This window comes from Ursus maritimus, unplaced genomic scaffold (assembly GCF_017311325.1).
Source record: "Ursus maritimus isolate PB19 unplaced genomic scaffold, ASM1731132v1 scaffold_4, whole genome shotgun sequence".
NCBI lineage: Eukaryota > Metazoa > Chordata > Mammalia > Carnivora > Ursidae > Ursus > Ursus maritimus.
In genome coordinates, this window is record NW_024426552.1 from 78,105,767 (window position 1) to 78,129,897 (window position 24,131).

Sequence of the window (24,131 nt, forward strand, 5' to 3'; positions counted from 1 at the left end):
TTAAATGAAACTGCAAGCTGCTTTCCCAACCCCTTATAATTAGGTAGAAATCACTTTGGTTATAGACGGTAGGTGGATAAGCATAATGACAGAATGGGGGAACAAAGAACAACTTACTTCATCATTGAGCCAGTGATAGTTCTTCAAGGTCTGGATATCACCTCGAGTGATTCGCAACTTGAAAGCACTACTTAGGACCTCATCCTGTGGGCCATGACCTAGGGCGTTACTGATTTCCCTTTCCATGTCCTGAATTAGAAAGTCCAGAGGTTGTATTTTAAATAGAACCACAATCACATTTCAAGAGTCTGAGGCTAAAACAAGCTTTTCATCTCTATAATACAAAGCAGTTTTACTAATGGTTATAAAAATGTTAGTTCAATTACCAGCTTCTAGAAAAAATAATTTGGTAACAATATATACATTTAAAGTATAGTTTCAATTATCCCACTACCATTTATTGAGCGCTATGAGCCAAACATGGTACCAGATCCTTGAAGCACATCATTAATCCTTGCTTGTGGGGAAAGTATTATCCCATTTTATAGCAGAAGTGAAGCTCAGAGAACTTAGGTTATGTGCTCAAAGGGAAACAGTTATTAAAAGGAAGAGCCTAGCATGGAACCCAGGGGTGTCTAACTTTCTAGCCTTTGCCCCTTTCACAACACTCAAAGTATTTTCACACTTTCCTTATTTACTTTATAAACTTTTATTTAAAATCATCAAAGTGGGGGGCGCCTGGGTGGCTCAGTCGTTAAGCGTCTGCCTTCGGCTCAGGGCGTGATCCTGGCGTTCTGGGATCGAGCCCCACATCAAGCTCCTACGCTGGGAGCCTGCTTCTTCCTCTCCCACTCCCCCTGCTTGTGTTCCCTCTCTCGCTGGCTGTCTCTCTCTCTGTCAAATAAATAAATAAAATCTTTTTTTAAAAAAATCATCAAAGTAACAGAATTAGGAGCCCTAAGAGATGATACTACACAGTTTGGACATGAAGGGAATAAGCAAACAGGGAGAAACTAGAAAACAAGGCAGTGGTCTACCAAATGAGTCCTCATTGAATAGATGGCTTCATTATTCTGAAGAATTATACAGATAAATGCATATTTAAGCTACTGAGATGAATTTATAAACCCAACAGAAATTAGTTTCATTCAAATATTTTAAATCCTGCTTCCTCCACTGCACACAATTGTGCCGTTTTATGGATCTCTCCACTTGCATGTCCAATACACAGTAAGTGCTCAACAGGTACTCACTTCATAGGACTGACTACCACCTACTAATACAACATTGGAAAAAGAGCCAAGATGTGCGCTCACCTTTAAACTGAGAATTTTTAACTACCTTCATTTCCTTGGTTTTTCAAATAAGTTTTTACTATTTTCAAACAATAATCAATGAAAGGGACATTTTAGTAAAAAATAATCACTTAAAAAATGCAATGAACTCACTCCTAATGCCAAACCCATACTATGTAACCCAAAATATTTAAAGAAAAATCTGCAAAGAACCCATTATATTCCAAGATATGTGACAAATATGTCTACTCACATTTGCTGACCATTAATCTGATCCCTTAGGCCACCTTCACAGATCACTCATGATCAATGTAGCCAGTGACTGGACAGCCCTTGGACCTGATTTCTCTTATACACTCATCCCTAGCCTGGAGAAACTCCTCAAAATAAAACATGTGTTCAAGTCTTGATAACTGAAGTTATTTAAAAACATGCCTCTTATTCTGATCAACACAAGAAATAATACCTCTGTAAGTTCAAGAAGATCATCCATCCTTTTATCCCTCTCTTTGCCTGAGCAATGTTTTTCCTTTGTCTCAAGTATTGACATTTTCCTCCTGAGTAAGCCATTGCTCCCACTGCCCAGGCGGAGTCGGGCTGACACCTCTTCGGATAGGTCAGGTTCCAGCTGGTGTCCCCTCCTCTGATCAAAAAAGTTTCTATATTCTATTGACATGTTTGATATTTACACATATAAACATACATAACACATGAAACATAAAACAGTGCCATTATCCTGAGAGAATTAGCAAATCTCCCACGCAAGTAAAGGAGATTTTGTATATCTGCCTGTCCCTGCAAGAGGAACAAAAAAATGCTCCAGACCTAAGGCTCACAGGACACCTCAATTACAAACCATGAAACAGAACACTCATCACTTTCCCTGTAGGCAGCAAGAAAAGTATTTTCAGTTCTCTTAGGCCAATGAAAAATAAGATGGTTATAAGACATTTTGAAGTGTTTAAAAAAAGCAAAACCTATGACCCATAATCCCATCACTCAGAAAAGCATTACTATCCTTATAATAAGTAAACTTGCTCCATTTCATTTTTTTTAAAGGAATTATTTACTACAGAAAAATAAACAAACATTTACGTACCACTTGGTTTTTGTAAAATTAACACCTATGTAAGCACCATTTGGGTCAGCAAATAGAACTCTGCCAGCATTCCAGAAACTCTGACAATATCCTTCCTTATTGTGACCCTATGTAACCTTTAATAGTGAATTTAAGTCATCTAGTAGGCCAACTTTTAAAATTAAGAAACCGAGTTAGAAAGAGACCCTTAGACGAGAACTATACTAGTCTCAACATGCCGAGTCAGTACTTTTCACTCTAGCTCACTGCCAGGGATACCGGTCCTCCGAAACCAGCAGCGGCTGGCCCCTCCCCACGGCCCCAGGCAGCACAGCCTTCGGGTTCGGCACAGAGAGATGTACCAGGTAGTCTTCAGCCGGGTTCCAAATATGCTCCCTCTCTGTCCTCTCTCAGGCATAGTTCCCCCCCTTTATCAGCTGGTGTTCCACAGGCGATAAACAGTAACTCAATACAAAAGGCTTCGCTCCAAATGACTGGGAACGGGGATGTTCTGAGACCTACGCTCATCCTTACAAGAGGTCTAATGGGAGAAGAAAAACTTAAATCGAACTGATACTTCACATAAAGCAGCACCCTAACCTTTGGTATTTCTATGTATCTAAAAAGTGAAATAATCTAAAACTTCCAGTTTGCCTTTAATTTAGAAGTGTATTTCTTTTGAATACAGAGTATTTAGCAAAACATTCTGTTGCTATTATTTAAAATGTTGGTATTGCTATGGAGATCACCAGAACACTTTTTATTCCAGTACTTACAGCAAAAAATGTAAAATCCAATTAAGCATAAGACTGCTAATATTTTCAAATAAATCTGAGATCCTGACTCTAAAAAGAAGGTCGTGAGCATATCTTTCCTAGAGACCATATGGTTTTTTAAAATTCTCCAAAAGAAGCCAGGCACTACAGGTAAGGGTTGGGATGGAGGCAAGTTGGTCTCTCTTACAAAAAAGGTGGCTACCATACAGAGGTAAAAATCCAGGAATAAAGAAGGGAGCCAAAAGCTGTATATCTTCAATGCCCGCTGCTTTTTCAAAGAAAACAATGAAATTAGAAATCAAAGTAATATTTTTCATCTTTCTCACTTTTTAAGAGCACCAAAATTTTAACATAGGTCAGGTGAAACAATAAAACGACATAAAATTTAACTAGCGTTTCCACTTACACCTTCATTTTCAAGTCTGATTCCAACTGTCCTCTCTGTATCAGAAATTTTCCCCTTTGAACAACACCTGAGGAAAAATATTGGAAGAGTACAGACTGGATAATTTTAACTTGTACATGTGAGACTAGTTTTAGAAATAAGACTTAATAATTTGCCAACAAAAACCACCTTGAGTTTATATAGTCCTCTAAATCAAGGGTCAGCAAAGTTTTTCTGAAAAAGGATCAGATAGTAAGCATTTTGGGCTCTTCAACTATTATGGGCTTTGTTTTTGTTTTTGTTTTTTTTCTTTTTAAGTAATCTCTATGTCTAACATGGGTCTCAAACTCATGACTCTGAGGAACCCAAGATCAAGAGTCACATGCTCTACAGACTGAGTCAGCCAGGTGCCCCAAGTCTTACAGTTTTTGTCACATCTTCTCAACTTCCACCATAGTTTAAAAACAGCCAGACAGTGTGTAAATGAATTAGCATGAATGTGTTCCAATAAAACTTTACTTCAAAAAACAGGCAGGTGGACCAGATTTGGACAATGGGCCATAGCTTATCTCAAACTCTGCTATAAAGGAACTATCATCCAAAATCCTAAAGGCACGCAGAGCTGCCTTCACTGTTCTTATACTAGAAGTGCTAATTCCTGAAGATGCCCACCACAACCACACTCCCATCTAAGCGGCACCTGCAGCTCCCAGGAGAGAAGGGCACCCTCCGAGCTAGGGTGGGCATCCGACACAACAGCTACCCGTGTGCCCACATATGCTGACCAGCTACCAGAGCTAAGGAGAGTTCATAACTCTTTAGATATAGTTATTCATCAATATAGTTTATAAAGAAAATAATATATCAAAAGAACACTTAGAATGAACTGAACCATGTACCTCTTCTCACTTCTCACTGAGCATAAAGGTCCCCTTGTTTCAACAACTCTGTCTGTGAAGATGATAAAGAAAAGATTGAATGTTTCCTTTATTAATCAATCATGGACCTAGAAATTTCAACTTACGCAGTTTCCAAAGTATCAAGACATTCACTTATCATTTAGTGCCACTTAGGGAACAGCTAGTGGAGAAATACAAAGAAATTAATAAAATAAATACTAAGAAACTAATTTTAGGCTCATAAAATATTCGCTAAGTAGAAGCTAAGAATAATAATCAAGAAGTATCTTATGAATTACTTCATCTTAAAATAGCCTTTTTACTGAACTGCTTGTATTGGATAAGCCCAAGTCAAAGCCCTGGGGTCTGACAATGTTTTAAACTTCTGTATACCATCTTTCACTAGGATGTCATTTCTCAATTTCATGTGCACATGAACTAAGGTCAATATACGGAGATAGAGCTAAATCTGGGAACTCACATTGTTTTGGAACAAACTGAGTTGTTTTGACTCCGTGACTTTGCTCTTCCCCCCAGCCTTTGGTCTTTAATGTGTCCATCTGACTTCTTTGAGAGCTTAGGAACACAAAAAGTGAAGAAGGTCAGACACAAGAGGAAAGTCTACCATAAATATTCATTATCTCCATCTGACAAGCTTCTTGAAACAGGGGTATATGATTACCCTGTGACACCAAATTATGAGAGGATGCAACATAGCACCATCTGGGACTGGGATTCAAGGAGGGTAATCCTGATGCTAATATTCTAGCCAAGTTACCTCACCTCCAGTTTCAGTGTTGGTAAAATTGGACGTTCTCAATCCCCAGTACCCCCTCAACCAAAAAAGCTCAGTGTGAAAAAACTCCAGTTAAAAGATGAAAAATTTTAAATGGCGTAATGCAACGGATCCTAAAACAAGACAATAAAAGCAGGAATGTAAACACCAAAATAGTTTGAGGATTTTGCCGACATGACAAAGAGCAAAAGCTCATGAAGCATAACGCTGCTTCCAACAGTGGCTAGTCAAAACAGAGAAAATATGAGTATCTGCCTGAGTAAACGAATTAAAAAAAAAAAAAGCTCATAACAAAAGTAAAAATTCTTAGACAAATAATCTTTCGCTATTTGTACATTCAACAAGCTAGACAGCCTTATGACTGTTTCGCCTTCACCTTGCCATTACATAATTTCCAGGATCCCCCCGCTCCCACGCCTGCTGTGTATTCTCACACCACTTGTTAGAATTATCCTGCATGCCTCAATTCTGTACTCACATATTTTTTGTCCCTTTTTTACATGTGAATATAAAGCCAGACATCAGCTCCTTCTGCCACTGTCATCTATTTGCCCAAAGCATTAGAGTATTTAACAAGAAGTCTTATAACAAAAACTTTCTATAACCTGGGGTGACTTTAATCTTGTCTCTAAAGTGGAGGACTTCCAGTCATGCAAAAATGCATTCATTGACACGCCACAGGGACTGTGTGTGTATCAGAGAGAGAGGCTAGGGTGGGAGGGAGGGAGAACTGAGCAGGAAAGGAGGAGGGGGAAAGAGACAGAAAAAGACAAGAGACTAAGAGAAATCGGTGTGCCGGAGAGGTTGAAAAAACTCTCTACTCCCTAAGAACCTGATTTCAACCTGTAATTCTACTTTCCGATATCAGAGTTCACGTGAACAAAAGATTCTAAAGCTGATGGATAAACCTATTTTGTAAAACCACTGCACTCTATGTATCTCATTACTAGATACAATGTTCAGGCAAATTAGAAGGCTAATTCTCTCAATGCAAACCTTTTTTCACCAAAGCCTTTCTTGCCAATCCCCCCTCCAAAAATAAGGAAAAAGATGTGTATGTGGCAAAGCATTTATTTTGTTAGCTCATTTTTACCTGTGGTAAGTTGGAGTTACAGGAGGAACGGAGTTTCCATGACTACCTTCTTTAAGTCGCTCCAATAACCTTCGGTATTTCTCTCTTTCCTCTTTTTGAACACCCTAAATAAAAGAAAGGATGTCACTTGAGTGTTAACACATTCAAGCTATCATTAAGTCATAAACAGAGACTAAGAGGGCCAATGAAGCCCACGGATGTGTTTTATTTGCCACACTTTTTAAATTTCTTTGAATTACCAACTTTATACATTTGAAAAGAAAAATCTAAGAATTTGGCCTCTTTCAAAAAACTGAATCAACAGGGGCGCCTGGGTAGCGCAGTCGTTGGGCAACTGCCTTCAGCTCAGGGCGTGATCCCGGCGTTCTGGGATCGAGCCCCACATCAGGCTCCTCCGCTGGGAGCCTGCTTCTTCCTCTCCCACTCCCCCTGCTTGTGTTCCCTATCTGGCTGGCTCTCTCTCTGTCAAATAAATAAACAAAATCTCAAAAAAAAAAACAAAAAAACTGAGTCAATAATCTGGAGCTGTGAGGGCTCTGCTCCTTAAATGTAGGCCACCACACACTCCGGCCTGCTCCACTCATTTACGTTATCTGCTAGACTCTGATGGCACCTGGGTTTCTGAGAGCAGGTTCTGTCAACCACAAAAAACTCAATAGAAATAATCCACCTGCATATTCAGAACATACAGTTTCCAAAATGGATCTGGTCTCATCAAAGTCACCAATGACTTCCATGACCAGATCCAGCAGACACTTCCTCAGCCCTTATGTTACTTGACCTCTCTCTCCAATACCTCACTCTGCTGACCTCCCTTTGCCTTCCTAGACAAAACGCTCCTGATTTCTTCTTATCTTCTCAGTCTCCACTGCCAATTATTTCTTCTGCCTGCCCTCAAATGCCAATGGTCTGCACACTATCTCTTCTGTCACGCTACATTCTCTCCCTGAGTACTCTCTCAAGCTCCCTTGACTTATCAAACGCCAATATACAGAAGATTCATAAATGTGTCTCTAACCCTGCCACCTTCTCATAACTCCCATCACCTAAATCCAAGAGTCTAGGGGACAGGTCTTCTTGGTATTTCACAGGCACCTTAAACAATGTCCAAAACTGAAGTCATCATTTTCCCCCTGAACACACAGGGTATCTTGGTCAGTGACACGTATTTATCCAAGACTGAAATCTGAGACTCAGGCTCTTCTAACTTTATATTACCCTTAATCAAATGAATACACACTTGCTAATATTACCTTCTAATATTTCTAGAATATATCCTGTGTATACCCTATATTTTTGCCTAACCCCTCTCTGATTTCTCATCTAAGAGGTACTGAAGCCTACTTCAGTCCGTTCCTCTCTCTGCTTGCCTCTGTTGATTACAGCTATTTAGGTACAACCTCCTAGGGGACAGGGACCACATTTTATTCAACTTTTGAACTGCTGACAACTAGCACAGCACCTGGACCTCAAATAAATAATCCTTTGACTAACAAAACTAAATGGCTCAGAAAACCATCTAGCGAACTGCAATAGGTGATGGTCCTGGGAAATGCCAAGTACAGGAATAATTCTAAATTCTCCTAGAATAAGCAAAGATCTCAAGAGGGAAGTAAAAAGAAGACTGTGGATGAAGACATCACGCTAAGTGCCCTGAAAAAGGAAAAAGCAGACACGTTCACTGATTACTTCTCTTATGTAGTCACAATTATGCATTATAAAAGAAACAAGTTAGCAGAAGAATTCAAACACCCAAAAGAAACAGAATCTCCTCTCTTCCTAGCATGATTCCTTTTTCTGTCCTACAGTGAAAAAGAACATCTGAAGACTCGCTAAATTATGTCTGTACACAGTATCTCCGCATGTACAAGTATCAGCGGTTACTTGCTAACCATCAGGCAGGGTCATGGGGTCAGGTACTGGAAGGGAGACTAGGAAATTTATAGTCACAGTGCACCTTTCCATCCCTTTTGCATTCTGTACCCCAGTACACATATTATTTATTCCCCTAAAAATTCATAAACTATTTTTTAGAAGAGATCAGAGGCTAAAAGGGCTTACCTCCTCCACGGTACAGTGGGGACGCCTCAGACCCTTGCCACCCTCTTCAGAAATCATCTCTGTTACAACCTGTTCCTGAGGCTTCCAGGTGAAGGAACTCTCTGAGGGGCCTTTGCTATGACGACGGCCACCTGGTCTTCTGTTATACCCTTCTGAGTTCAAAGTAAAACTGAGAGACAGAAAAACAGAGAAGAAAAAGTTACCACCAAACACCTTAAATTGCTGGAATTTAAGCTCCCAGATCATCCTGCCATTAAGCTGTCTGTCCTGGATTAAGGCTGCTCTTGTCAAATCAGACAACTAGCATTCACAAAAGTTAAATCTATCTCTAGAGCAGAGGGCACCCCACTATGGAATGTCTGCGGTCACCAGAACTGCCACACGAAAGCCTCTGCCATCTTCCTCGTGCCCAACTGTCCAGCCACAAGCCTGGGTTTAGCTCTCCTGTGACACATACCCTCCTCTGGTACTACACTTTTCTTTAGTCACCTGGCACCACTGGAATTAATTATCAGTGTCATTATTGGTTTAATGTCTCCATCCCACACTAAACTTTAAGTTCCACAAAAACAGAGATTACATCCTTTCACTACTGTATCCTAGTACAGGATCTAGGCCAAAAGGCACTCAGTAAATATCGACTGAATGCTAAATTAATAAATGCTGAAGAAATGGAAGTCATGAAGTCCCCACCTGTCCTTGTTGCTGGTGACAGAGCCTGCCTCTCCTGCAGTTACCAATAACGTGCCAAACTTGTATCCGACCCCTCATGATGTGATGTTTTAAAAAGAATAAACCACTGATGTAGTACTTTTACCAAAAAAACAAAACAAAACAGAACAACTGCATAATTCTGAACAAGTAATGAGTAAACATCAGACAAAATTAGGGAACATTCTACAAAAGAAATGCCTTCTAGTCTTTAAAAATATCCATACCATCAAAGACAAAGAAAGGCTAAGGAATTGTTCCAGATTAAAGGAGATCAAAAAGACATGAAAATTAAATGCAATACATGATCCTGCACTGAATCCTCGGCCAAAAAGAAATCATCTCTATAATGGAAAAATTTTATTGAGATTACATAATAGTATTGTATCAATGTTAAATTTTCTGATTTTGTTTATGATTATATAAGTGAATTCCTCACTCTTAATAAATAAACACACTCACGTACTTATGATTAAAAGGTCATGTTTCAGAAAAAAATATTAGGTATATATGACAAAGCATGATGAAGCAAATGTGGCAAAATGGGAACAACTGGTGAATCTGGGTCAAATTTACTCATCTGCAGAGTTTTAAAATACATGAAGACAAATATTGACATAACTAGATGGAGAAATAGACAAATCCATAATTATGGTAGAAAACATCAACACTCCTCATTTATCAATCAGCAAAAAAATAGAAAATCAGTACACCTGCAAAACATTATCAGCCAACTTGACCTGTGTGACAGTTATAGAACATTCCACCTAACAACAGCAGAACACAAATTCTTTTCAAGTGTGCACTGAACATCACCAAACCATATTCTAGGACATAAAACAGATGTCAACACATTTTAAAGAACTGAAATAATACTACAGTATATTCTCTGACTGTAATGGAATTAAATGAGAAATAACAAAATGATACTTGCTCGTATTTCCTCTCTCAGCCCTACAATCAGCTATTTATCCAACTCCAAAGGGGCTGCTTTTCAGTTAATGTCTCATTCTTAAAAAGGAATGGAGAGCCAAAGATTACCAGATATCTGAACAAAGACTCTAATACGAAAAGATACCTGCATCCTCATGTTCACCTAAGCATTATTTACAACAGCCAAGACATGGAAGCATGCTAAGTGTCCATCGACAGACGAGTGGATAGAGAAAATACACACTGAAATGTTATTCAACCATAAAAAAGAAGGAAATCTTGCCATTTGGAACAACACAGATAGACCCTGAGGGTATGATGTTAAGTGAAATAAGTCAAACAAAGAAAGACAAATATGATTCACCTACATATGGAATCTTAAAAAAAGCAAAGAACCCCAAACTCATAGGTATAAACCTACAGTTATCAAATAAGTAAGTCATAGGATATAATGCACAGCATGGGGACTATAGTTAATAACAGCATGTTGTATATTTGAAAGTTACTAAGAGAGTAGATCTTAAAAGTTCTCAACACAAGAAAAAAGTCTGTAACTCTGTATGGTGATGGACATTAACTAAACTTATTATAGTCATCATTTCAATAATATATCCAAATATCGAATCTCATTATGTTGTAGACCTGAAATTAATATATTATAGCTCAATAAAAAAAAAAAAAACTCTAATATGAAAGAAAAGACCAAAATAAACCAAAGTGGGGAAAGGAATTCAGAGGAAACAGAGTAGGGAGAAGAAATTAAAAAATAATTAACAGCTTTAGAGAGAGAAGATATCACATATATCTTTGCCTCTTTTTTTTTTTTTAAAGTAATCTCTGTGCCCAACATGGGGCTCGAACCCACAACCCTGAGATCAAGAGTCACATGCTCCACCAACTGAGCCAGCCAGGCAGCCCCCTTTTTTGCCTATTTTAATAAGAGTAAGATTCTTAGAGCAAGAAAAAAACCATAAGAGGAGGGAGTGGGAGGACTCTTACTACTTAAAAACTATGACATCCAAAAAAAAAAAAAAATCAGTAAAAGATTTCTTTTTTAGGGGAAAGGAGAACAACAAAAGAAGAGAATATATAGAAGAATTAGATCAATCAGATCAATATAGAGAAAAATTAGAAAAATAATATCCAACCAATAGAAATTCTAGAATGTGAGAACACAGAAAGAAGAAAATTACTACTAAAAGAAGAACATTTCACAAAACTGATGTGTGAGCAGTATATGAAAATTCATCATTGTTTCTGCATTTTCCATATGCATATTAGACTTCAAAAATTAACTTTAGGAAAAAATAAAGTTTAGGGAAGGTGGGTGGGGGGATGGGTAAAATAGGTGATGGGGATTAAAGAATACACTTATCATGACGAGCACTCAGTAACGTGTAATTGCTGAATCACTAGATTATACACCTGAAACTAATATAATACTGTATGTTAACTGTACTGGAATTAAAATAAAAAACTTAATAAAAAAACTAAAGGGGCGCTTGGGTGGCTCAGTCAGTTAAGTGTCCAACTAGTGGTTTTAGCTCTGGTCGTGATCTCGGGGTCCTGGGATAGAGCCCTGTGTGGGGCTCCATGCTCAGCATGGAGTCTGCTGGACATACTCTCCCTCCCCCTCCCCCTCCGCACATCCCCACTGCTTGTGCTTGCTCTCTCTCAAATAAATAAATAAAATCCTTTAAGAAAAATAAAGTTTAGAAGTGAGCAACAAATCTTTTTTAAAAGGTTTTCAAAATCAGATGCTATAGGCATACACTACAGTATAGAGAAAGTAACACAGACCTGAGTTCAAATCTCTCAACAGCTGTATGATATCTGGCAAGTTACTAACCTCAGAGTACTTACTTAACAAGCTTACATAACAGAACAAAAGTGGGAATGCGTAGCAAGAGTGAACACCTAGTAAATGCTGCGTTTCCATTTACAGAAAGACAGAATTTAACACTTACCCAAAGGAAGGCAGGACTCTGCGGGGCTGATCTCGGGTTACTGTCACTCTGATCTTTGGATAGTCACTTATTCCATTAGGAGATTTATTACCTATTTTAAAAATGCACTTGTAATTGTAGGAAAAAAAAAAAACCAACCCAAGACCTGTGAACAGTCTGCATTAGAAAATCTGTGAACAGTCTACACTGTAGAACTAAATATCTAATTCTTTCAAATGTTATTACTATACCGCACAGAGATCCAGCACAAACTGTAAAAGATTAAGAAAAAGCAGGAGTGCTTAGTTTGTCTTTGATCTCAGAGAGACAATAAAAATTCACAGGTAAGCTTTTCTAGTTTCACTTGCTGGGACCATCAAGAAGCTTGAGGAACTCAATGATTACACACTCCATGTAACCTAATCAAATTGAGTGAGTTGTTCAAATCATTTCTTTTTCCCAAGAAAACAGAAGTTGTTTTTAAATGAAAACCTGCTATATGTCACTACATTGCACTGGAAGCCTCCAACACTTCTGAGATGGGTAACCAAACTTTCATCAGCCACATTCACTGCTGGAGCTGCTGCCTAGCTGTGGAGCCCTTGAGGACTCCAAAATGTAAAGAGCTCTAAAACTGCAGGTTTTTCCTAAGTCTGTAGAAGCAAAACTTAAACTGACCTGAATTCCTTTGTTTGCAAAACCTGATTTGAATCAATGCTCAATTCTAATGGGATTTTTTAAACAATATTCAAAAAAGACAATATGTCTAAAAATTCTGAATCCCCCAGCACACATCTTCAAGGGTTTCGGATAAGAGACTGTAGACTTCTTTATACAAAAAACCTGCCCCAGGAATATGTGTGTTTCTCTGACAAGGCCACACGAACACACAGAAATAGACTGCTGATACCTCAGGCACAAGACAAACGTACCACCCCTTCCCTGTGTCCATTTTCATGATAAACAATTTTTAACATTTACATATTCAAACAGTATGAATAGATTGTAACATCTAATTTGTCTTAATCTTTAAAATGAAATGAAAGACTCCAAAAAGGATCACCTTTGTTCCAGGTCCTTTGGGATTAGGTTCTCAGACTCGGGATATGTATTTACTCCCCTTTGCTCTTCTCTGCCACCAGAGATACTTTACTTAAAAAGCTTGAGAAGGAAACTTACTACTGTAAGGTTTTTATCATTTCCATAGTTTCTTCCACTTCTGACTTCAGAACTCACAACTTTTCTAAAAGCTTTTATCCCTTTCTCTCAAACTTTATAGGCCTGTGTGACAGAGATCACAGTCATTTTCAGGAGTCTGGATTCTTCCTATTTTTCCCCATGACAGAATTTTATACAGTTATGTACAATGATTACAATTCAATTTTGGGCTCCAAGAATGACATAGAGGTTCCTAATCCATAAAACTATGAGAAATGGAAACCTAAAGTTGCTCCCCAATCAGATGATGTCCCTCAAAGATAGGGTTTTATTATTTTGTTATTTGTTTTGTATTTTGTTATGAAAGGTTTTATTTATTATTTTGTCCTTTTGTTATTCTTCATAACTTAACACATGCCTGACACAGAGTAAGCTCTCAGGAAATGTTTTTATTTTTATTTTTTAATGAACTCTGAACTAAGTCACATTAAGGACTCATAATACAAATAGAAAACACAAACAGTAAATTCAGTGACAATTCTAATAGAAAACTATTTAATAATTTTTAGAAGGTAGAGAGAATATGTCTGTATTCTCATCCTAACCCAAATCAGTGTTTATTTTCCTTTCATATTCTTGAAACTAGGAAAACAGAGGCAGAAAGAGGTACAGGAGGGGCGCCTGGGTGGCACAGCAGTTAAGCGTCTGCCTTCGGCTCAGGGCGTGATCCCAGCGTTGTGGGATCGAGCCCCACATCAGGCTTCTCCGCTATAAGCCTGCTTCTTCCTCTCCTACTCCCCCTGCTTGTGTTCCCTCTCTCGCTGGCTGTCTCTATCTCTGTCGAATAAATAAATAAAATCTTAAAAAAAAAAAAAAAAGAAAGAGGTACAGGAAAGCAGAAATATTTTAACCACCTCACCCAGTTTCAGCATGTTGTTCCAGGATCCAGAACCTGTCAGTTCACAAGATGAAGAGTTCGAAAATACCTTAAAATCAAATAGAATCACCTCTGTAGTATCTCAATTTTAGAATTTAAGTAAGTTTTTAATATAAAAAAAATCACTCTATTGGTGATTATTTCACTAGCTCACAGAAGAGACATCATCAGTAAGACCAAAAGTTTAATTGGTGAAGACTCACAAAATTATGTATAAAATAACAATTTCAGGTTCTTTACATATACTTAAATAAGAAAAGCAGATATATCAGTAATTGGGCTCTTTATAAATATTTTTTAATATGTGTAATTTCTTAACCTTTAACTTCTTGGCCTTTATATCAAGGCTAATAAAAGACATCAACATTTCTGGAAGGAAGTCATTCCACTCAATTCCTAAAAAGAATATTTCTAAAATTTAACTTTAATGATTAAGTACAAAGATCAGTAGCCCCAATGGAACCCTATCCCCACTGACCTCTCCTGAAGGGGCCACATTCCGTGTTCCATTACAAGCAGAAGTTACCATGGGTTTTGTGGTCAGCTGGAATGGGAATCCAAATAAGCTGGCAGCATTGTAGAGACTGGTTTTGACTTGGTGAATGAAGTAATCTAGACAATATAATATAGATTACATATACATATAAATATAGAGTAATAAACTTCTAGCAAAAAAAAATGAGATATTTTAGAAAGGCCTCTCTCAATCTTTATTAGAAGTTCCATTTTCAATCACTGAGATAAGAAGGTATCCATAAAAGTAATTTTTCTCCTAGCTGAATACTAGAATTCCAATATTGTGATTTTGGGGTTTTGGGGTTGTTTTGTTTTGTTTTAGGTAGGCTCCACGCCCAATGTGGGGCTTGAACTTAAGACCGTGAGATCAAGAGTCACATGCAGGGCGCCTGGGTGGCTCAGTCAGTCAAGCATCTGACTCTTGATTTCAGCTCAGGTCATGATCTTAGGATTGTGAGATTGAGCTCTGCGTTAAGCTCCATGCTGGTCATGGAGACTGCTTAAGATTCTCTCTCTCCCTCTGACCTTCCCGCCCTCTGCCCCTACATGCACACTTTCTCTCTCTGAAAGAAAGAAAGAAAGAAAGAAAGAAAGAAAGAAAGAAAGAAAGAAAGAAAGAAAGAAAGGAAAGAAAGAAAGAAAGTCACATGCTCTACCAACTAAGCCAGCCAGGTGCCCCTGTTTTTGTTTGTTTGGCTGGTTGGTTATTTTTTTCAAGTAAGCTCTAGGCCTAACGTGGGGTCTGAACTCAGGACCCCAAGTTCAAGAGTCGCATGCCCTACCAACTAAGACAGCCAGGCACCCCGTGATTTTTGTTTTTCAATGAGATACCTCTTCTGGGATGCTACAAAAACATGAAATCATCACTTCAGCAAATCACAGACTGATTCATAAAGAAATGCCTGAAATGACAACTTTTAAGCAATGAGTTCTTCAGAATATATAAAATAAATAAACCAGAGAGATAGGAGCATAACTTAAACTGCAGCACACAGACACTAAGTATGGCAGAATCTTACAGGAAGCACTATAATTTACTCACTGGTTTGTCCTTACTTCCTGAGCAGGTAACAATATATTCCTAAATAACTATTTACTAAGTGCCTATTATACACTGACTACTCCAGGGTAGAATTAGCAAAGTATAAAACATCCCACTCTTAAACATCTATGATGAAATAAAGCTATCCCTCTACTGGAGAATACGTGTTAGATCTGATGCACCCCTCCCTGCAGCCAGAAATAAAGACTACAAAATAAGTAAGTAAACAAATAAGGGGGAGGGGTAGATTTCAGTGCATGTTACACTTCCTCCTTTTACGACACTACCCCTTTCTCATTTCCTACACTGCTGATTGGTTCTCTACAATTTCCTTTCTATTTCCCAATTAAGGGTATTTTATTTTATTTTTTTTGGCTTTCATATTGTAATTTTATTTTTTTTATAATAATTTTTTATTATATTATGTTGGTCACCATACAGTACCTCCCTGGTTTCTGATGTAAAGTTCGATGATTCATTTGTTGGGTATAACACCCAGTGCACCATGCAATACTTGCCCTCCTTACTACCCATCACCAGCCTATCCCATTCCCCCACCCCCCTCCCCTCTGAAGCCCTCAGTTTGTTTCTCAGAGTCCAATTAAGGGTATTTTAAAGCACTAGTTTGAGAGAAAGAACCATCATTTTACCTACATTGTGTTTTAGAGAAAAAAAGCCTGAAATTGAAATGGTGGCTTTAAAACAACAAGCACTCCAGAACACAGAAGATATAAAATAGAAACAGAAATATAGGGGAATAACTCAAACGACAGGGAGGATGTGATAGCTAAGTGAAGCAGAATGCAATTTGAAGTAATTTGTAACTAGAGAATAGGTAAAATATCAAAGTTTGCAAATTACTTGTTTCTCATTTTAGGACTTAGAGAATTCCAGGTTATCCCTCTAGTACTGTTGAGGGATATCACTTATGTTCTGCTGCACTTTCTGAAGTGGAAGAGTGAGAGCTTTAGAGATTGGTGCTTAACCTACAAACTGTTATCCAGACCCCAAGGGGCACGCGGTATTCCTAATAACTAACAGAGTTAAATAGTGGATGCTAAAAAGTATTGTAGTATTTATTTTACTACAAATTTGTCAAAATCTGAGTATTCCTCAAGATTATGCCAAAAAGATCTCAATAACTCAAAAACGGAGGAGGAGAGGAGGAGGAAGTAGAGAAGAGGAGGGGTGAGGGGGAGTAAGAGGGGGAGGAAGGCAGGCTGGCCTACTTCAACTGTAAAATGAGGCTAAGACCACCTTACTTACCTCACAATAGACTAAGTTAGATCTCTTAAAATCCCCTTCATCTCTAAGATCATGAGTCTGAGATTCTAAGATCTTCCATTTCCTTTTACCCTTCTTTTTTTTTCCTCTCAAAAGCAAAGAAGAGAGTTGTATTGTCCAACACAGTTGCCGGTGGCCACATGTAGTCACCTAAGTTTATATTTAATTAAAATTAAATTCAGGTCCTCAGTCACACTGGCCCCATTTCAAGTGCTCAATAGGCATCATCATGGAGAGATCTATCAAATGCACTCCTGTAGATCTTTACAAACTTTGCCAATAAGTATTAAATCTGCTACCTGCTGCTTCCCCCTTGGCTTAGGTTCCTGTCTATAGTATACATTCAGAAAATTATAATACATATTTCATGGAAATCATGGAGGGAGGGATCTTGAACATGGAAAGAAGTCCACGAAATAGATGATTACCATAATTATTTCAGAAACCTTCTGTAATACCACCATCAAAGTTCTTTTTGTTTTGGTTTGGCTTGATTGAAGTATAGTCGACACAGAATGCTACATTAGTTTCAGATGTTACCACTTTCAAAGGTCTTCACCACACCGTTATTTATTTACATTTTTGCTTAAAATTGACTCATATTTTTTGCTAAATAAATGTATTTGAAAGGTAACTTTATATCACCACTATAAACATAAAAAAACATTATTTGCCTTATAAAGAAATGAAACATAACAATGTAAGTTCTAGCTAGGCCTGTGAAAAGAAGGGAGAGTCACATGTAGTAGATGAGTATTAAAAATACACTGGCATTAAATCAAGATTTTCTGCTTGAAATAATCAGAAAACTAAAAACAAACGAAAAGAATACAACTTTTTACTACATAATTCACATGCCACTTAATGCTGCGAAATGTTGTATCCCCTAAAATCATTTCCTGAACTGATATATATCCTGTGCTTTGGGAAATACTGTCCTAATGAATTTAGTATAAATCTGGCATTCAAAATTCTCTTAATTTGATGTACCTCTCTCTAGCCAACTTTTCCCCTGAGTTCTCTTCACTGTTTCCTGAATTGCGCAACTCTCCCATACTGTTCCCTCGGCCTGGAATGCTTTCCCTTCCTATTGCTCTATTGATATCCCACCCATCCTTTAAGATCCATCTCACATACTTGCTCTATCATCAAATATTTACTGAGACTTTTAATCAGCTGAAAATTGGACAGTATTTTACTATCTTTCTTATTTCACTTATTACATCCCTAATGAAATTAGTAATTATTTATATGCTTGTCTTATACCCTACATGATACAATCATATACCTATACAATTGTAAGGTCCCTAAAAATAGAGACCCTGTCTTATTCATTTTTCTTTTTCCTGTGGAACCTAACACATTGCTTAGCAGTAAGACCTGCTCAGTAAGTACTCACTGAATTTAAATGAAATCTTATCAGACATCTGGAGGTAGTTCAAAATTCACATTCATTTTTGAGACAAAGGAAATAATATTATAGCACTCCATTGTGCCTTTTTCCTTTAATCTAGTTTTGTTCTCTTCTATTAAGCTACGTCTAGCCCTCTGGATACAGAGAAATAAACAATTTGGGGCAACACATTCGATTCATTCGCTCAGCTATGTGAACTAGATGACTCAGTTTGAAGTAGTTTTTTACCATGTTTTCTCCTCTAAAATAAAAAGCACCTTTTCTTTATAGGAAGACTGAAAATTTTAAAATACATATTCAACATATAGCCTTATTTATAATCAAGTCCCTGGTAATAGTGGTTACCTCTAGAAAAGATAACTGAGTAGAAAAGGGACAGGAAAGAGACTTACTTTTCACTGCACATACTTTTTACCCTTTGAATTTTGTTCCATGCATATACTTTCTCTATTTAAAAAAATATAATTTTAAAAATTATCACACTCAATACCTAATCTTGGTCTTTTGGCTGGTATTTCATCAGCATCCACTGTAGAAAACAAACTGCTGAAAAGAGAAAGAGAAAAAAAAATATGTACATAATCACACATCCATTTCTTTTTTTTTTTTTTTTTAAAGATTTTATTTATTTATTCATTCGACAGAGATAGAGACAGCCAGCGAGAGAGGGAACACAAGCAGGGGGAGTGGGAGAGGAAGAAGCAGGCTCATAGCAGAGGAGCCTGATGTGGGGCTCGATCCCACAACGCCGGGATCACGCCCTGAGCCGAAGGCAGACGCTTAACCGCTGTGCCACCCAGGCGCCCCCACACATCCATTTCTAATACGTAAACCTAGTATGGATACAACACATCCCCTCCATCCACTTTGTCAAAAAAATGAGATTCAACTGAGGCATGAAAAGAAAACACTCCTCTATAGTAGGCCCTTATCATTTGAGGACTTAACACCATTGTTTAAACTATTTGAAAGGGACTCAAAATTCCCTATCAAATGATAATCTGTAATCTGGATAAAGTACAAACTTGAAACTGGCCAGAATTCACTTGGCTAGTAAATGAACATAGGTAAGAGCCTAGGACTAGTATTTCCTTTTTCTCTCCAGAAATGAGTTTAAAACAACAATTTCCTTTTGAAAGATGACATCTCCCCCACCCCTGCAAGGAAAGCCATTTTCTACTTCACTAGAAGTAGACGATATAAGAAGCTTTAAAATTTAATTCTTAGCCAGAAAAGTTGTTCTATTTAACTGCACTACTATCATGGAACTAAATTACAGTGGTAATAAAAAATTGGGGAATTTGGGAAAGTTTTTGGACCTATACCTCAAGAATGTTAAAGGCTTTGATATACTACTTAATCATTTTTTTTTGTAAATTTTATTTATTTATTTGTCAGAGAGAGAGCACAGACAGAGGGAGCAGCAGGCAGAAGGAGAGGGAGAAGCAGGCTTCCTGCTGAGCAAGGAGCCTGATGCGGGGCTGGATCCTAGGATCATGACCTGAGCCGAAGGCAGACACTTAACTAACTGAACCACCCAGGCGCCCCTATTAATCATCTTTTAAAAGATGATTATGATTGATCAGTTTTACAAAAAAAAATGAACAGAATAAATCCCAGGAGAATAGGCTTACATTGTGAAGAATTGGTTTAGATTAAGGATGTGTGGTGAAGAACAGGGTTTTGATCTCCAAACCACTGTTCCATCTATTTGAAAGCAGGGATTCACAGCAAAAAGAAAGGATATGGGAGAGGGAATTAACATTCTCATTCAATAAATACGCACCAAGTGCCTATCCTGCACCCACCTCGGCACAAGGCCCTTGGGGTAGAATAAAAAAATACTACCCTTATATATATTAAGCATCATTTTAGGCACTTTACAACATGTCCTCAAATGATCCTCACATCAACTTCACAAAAAGGTAGAAAAGAATAGGTTGAAACCTTGGGCTCTCTAGAACACATGATGGAATTCAGCCAACAGCCAATTTCATCAATGACCTGCATTCTCAGACTCATGTATTAAATCATCTTGTTCTCTCAAGCTCCAAGAAACCACCCTTCAACAATCTTGAGGCTTAATCTTTTTAAAAAAAAATGAAATTAACACTTGATCACTAAAAGTTGATGGTGGGGTGTATAGAATTAGTGTGGCATTTTATTCTCTAGATTAATTCTCAGCAAGGACGTCGACAATATGAATGAAACAAACCAACTTTTAGGTTTCCCAAAGTTTTAACTGAATTTTAGAGTACCAACTAGTGATCTTTTTACAAGAACGAGACACCTAATTTTTCCCCCTCATATGCTTACTCTAAAGCACAGTACCACCCTCCCTCCCTCCCCCGCAAAACACACACACACACAGTTTGACAGCTGTTTCAGAACAAAACAGCTGCTGTTTCTTGGTGCTAAGAGAACAATTCTTGCAGTCAAAACGGCTTTGGGAAAGCTATGAATCTCACTTCCCTTAGCTGCACTTATTGCCTATAAATGACACTTGGAAGCGTGCTTCGTAAACAGTGAACCGCAACACAGAGAGTATTCCCTCAATTTTTTTTTCAGCCTAAGAGTAGCAAGATATGATACAGGCCCATTTGACAGCAACCAGCTTGGGCTCTGACAAGAACATCAAAGATCCTAACCACCGCGGGCCACTCCAAAGACAACTAGCTCGTTCCATCATCAGGAGCGCATCCGCACATCTTGAAGGGAGCGACTACGTCACCAGGACACCCTCGAGTCGCACCTCCACCGCCTCGGCCCGGCCACCTGTTTTGGCCGAGCAGGGCCTGCCTGGGTGGATCAGCTCTCTCCCGGCCTAGCCCTGGGTGGGGGAGGGGGTACAGCCAGGCTGGAGCTCGGCCCCCTCTCCTCTCACCTGTTCGAGCGCCGCCTCTTCAGGAGGGCCCGGGTAGGGGGCACCGGCCGGTCACAGAAACGGAAAATGGTGCCGAGAATCCTAACCAGCCATTTGTACATACCAGGCCCAAGCAGCAGCGGCGGCCGACACACCCCGAGACGCAAACCCCAGAGCTGTCGCCGCCGCTGCCGCCTTCGCCGCCTCGGCCACCACCGCCAAAGCTCCGTCGCCGACTTGTGACGCGATCGGAGGACCCACAGATAAAACGTCCTGAGGGCTATAGGAGGCCCCCCCCCCTACTCCGCCACCACTCCTGACGTCACCTCCTCCCGCCCGACCGGAAAGCATCTTCGTCCTCAATCTGCGCACGCGCAGCTTCGCCCCACCTTCTCCCGAACCTAGCAACCGGAATGAGTGCGGGAGGGTCCCAGTCCAATCGCTGACGAGATCGAAAAGGCTGTGGGCGGGGTTTTCTCTTCGGCGGAGCCAGTCGCGAGACGGCCCGCGGGACAAGGCCCACAGGCCACATGTGAGACTTCTCCACCCCGGAGAAAGCGCTCCAGAGGTCTGAAATACAGGTATTCAGTAAATGTTTGTTGAGGGCACAAAATAAAGGTGGTTCCCATCAATTAACAAATGTTTACCCTGCTAACCGCCTTTTAGTTTGCATATACCTTATGTCTAATACTTTACACACATTGTCACCTGCTTTTCTCCCAGCACCCTCAGGCGATGGGGAGGAGTCTTGTGCTTATTTTAATAAATAAGGAAATCAACCATAGAGCGATTGAGTAATTGGCCTAAAGTCACAAAGCTAACTAGTGGTGTAGCTGGATTGGAACCAGGATCTAAGAACCAGCGACAGTCCCTGGCCCTTGATGTGAGTCTACTTGGGGAGACATGATTACAAATTCCCAGATAATTATGGGCAAAGTGCAGTAGGAGCCAGAGAAAGGAAAAACACACCTTGGGGAGAGATAGGGAAGGGCAGAACTCAAAGAAGGCTTCACTGAAACTTAAAGGGGCCTTACCTGAGGCCTAGGAGTACCTACTGGTCTCCTCCCGTGGGCTAGCAGGGAGTGCTGATTAACTCTCCCTCTGTTATCTAGAGGTCACACTTCTGGTTAATTATTAATAAGAGAAAAAGTCCCACCCTATTTAGTGACAGAAAATCCAGTCCCCTCCTCCAAACATACTTGGAATCCGTCTTTTCATGCCCCACAAATACATCCCTGACTGCCACGTGGCCCTTCCCTATGATTCAGCTAAGGCCAGACTTCCAGGCTTGCTTGAACTCTAACACAGGCACTCCCCATGACAGCCTTGTCCTTTGCTCAATAAAGTGTTCTGGAATTCTGGTGCAAGTCACCACTTAGAGCACCGGAACCACCAGCTACCTACCTGTGGTTATCACCACTCTGGAAACAAATCCCAAGTGTGGACATTGGCTCCTCCCTTCATTCTCCAAAATACAGCTAACACCAGACTATTACTGAAAGTTTGAGAATAAAATTACAAAGACCAAAAGATTTTTTTTTTAAGAAACTGTTTAATTTCCGCTGTGATCACAAAGACAGCATGGTACTGGCACAAAAACAGACACATAGACCAATGGAACAGAATAGAGAGCCCAGAAATGGACCCTCAGCTCTTTGGGCAACTAATATTTGATAAAGCAGGAAAAAACATCTGGTGGGAAAAAGACAGTCTCTTCAATAAATGGTGCTGGGAAAATTGGACAGCTACATGCAAAAGAATGAAACTTGACCACTATCTCACACCATACACAAAAATAAACTCCAAATGGATGAAAGACCTCGATGTGAGACAGGAATCCATCAAAATTCTAGAGGAGAACATAGGCAGCAACCTCTACGACATCAGCCAAAGCAACCTTTTTCATGACACATCCCCAAAGGCAAGAGAAACAAAAGATAAAATGAATTTATGGGACTTCATCAAGATTAAAAGTTTCTGCACAGCCAAGGAAACAGTCAGAAAAACTAAGAGGCAGCCCACGGAATGGGAGAAGATATTTGCAAATGACACTACAGATAAAGGACTGGTATCCAAGATCTACAAAGAACTTCTCAAACTCAATACACGAGAAACAAATAAACAAATCAAAAAATGGGCAGAAGATATGAACAGACACTTTTCCAATGAAGACATACAAATGGCTAACAGACACATGAAAAAATGTTCAAAATCATTAGCCATCAAGGAAATTCAAATCAAAACCACACTGAGATACCACCTTACGCCAGTTAGAATGGCAAAAATAGACAAGGCAAGAAACAACAATTGTTGGAGAGGATGTGGAGAAAGGGGATCCCTCCTACATTGTTGGTGGGAATGCAAGTTGGTACAGCCACTCTGGAAAACAGTGTGGAGGTCCCTTAAAAAGTTAAAAATTGAGCTACCCTATGATCCAGCCATTGCACTACTGGGTATTTACCCCAAAGATACAGACGTAGTGAAGAGAAGGGCCATATGCACCCCAATGTTCATAGCAGCAATGTCCACAATAGCTAAATCGTGGAAGGAGCCGAGATGCCCTTCAACAGATGACTGGATTAAGAAGTTGTGGTCCATATATACAATGGAATATTACTCAGCTATCAGAAAGAACGAGTTCTCAACATTTGCTACAACATGGACGGCACTGGAGGAGATAATGCTAAGTGAAATAAGTCAAGCAGAGAAAGACAACTATCATATGACAGAGGGGAGGGGGGTGGGGGAATGGGATAGACCGGTGATGGGTAGTAAGGAGGGCACATATTGCATGGTGCACTGGGTGTTATACACAACTAATGAATCATCGAGCCTTACATCGAAAACCGGGGATGTACTGTATGGTGACTAATATAATATAATAAAAAATCATTATTAATAAAAAAAAAAAGAAACTGTTTAATTTCCATCAACCTTATTCCAC

The 24,131-nt window shown here is 39.1% G+C and overlaps 1 protein-coding gene and 1 non-coding gene across 12 annotated transcripts in view; both read right to left on the bottom strand.

Annotated features, from left to right (window-relative positions):
* The window catches only part of SENP2 (SUMO specific peptidase 2), a 31,277-nt gene extending 9,735 nt beyond the window's left edge, over positions 1–21,542 (bottom strand). The window contains exons 1-13 of one of the 11 annotated variants that reach the window (XM_040621486.1): positions 21,398–21,542; positions 21,312–21,331; positions 18,815–18,867; positions 14,547–14,680; positions 14,051–14,117; positions 11,995–12,085; positions 8,384–8,552; positions 6,323–6,426; positions 4,915–5,009; positions 4,434–4,485; positions 3,556–3,622; positions 1,762–1,938; positions 118–249 (exon numbers count right to left, since the gene is read on the bottom strand). In XM_040621486.1, coding sequence (XP_040477420.1) covers positions 118–249; positions 1,762–1,938; positions 3,556–3,622; positions 4,434–4,485; positions 4,915–5,009; positions 6,323–6,426; positions 8,384–8,552; positions 11,995–12,085; positions 14,051–14,117; positions 14,547–14,680; positions 18,815–18,867; positions 21,312–21,331; positions 21,398–21,538 — 1,302 coding nt within the window. In that variant the 5' untranslated portion in view covers positions 21,539–21,542. Of the gene's footprint in view, positions 1–117; positions 250–1,761; positions 1,939–3,555; positions 3,623–4,433; positions 4,486–4,914; positions 5,010–6,322; positions 6,427–8,383; positions 8,553–11,994; positions 12,086–14,050; positions 14,118–14,546; positions 14,681–18,814; positions 18,871–21,208 lie in introns of those variants that run through there. The other 10 variants (XM_040621485.1, XM_040621488.1, XM_040621487.1 and 7 more) reach the window with 10 other exon arrangements.
* On the bottom strand, positions 10,868–10,940 carry TRNAK-CUU. The gene has a single exon. It is a non-coding gene; the product is annotated as a tRNA-Lys (tRNA).
* Positions 21,543–24,131: the final 2,589 nt, after the last annotated feature.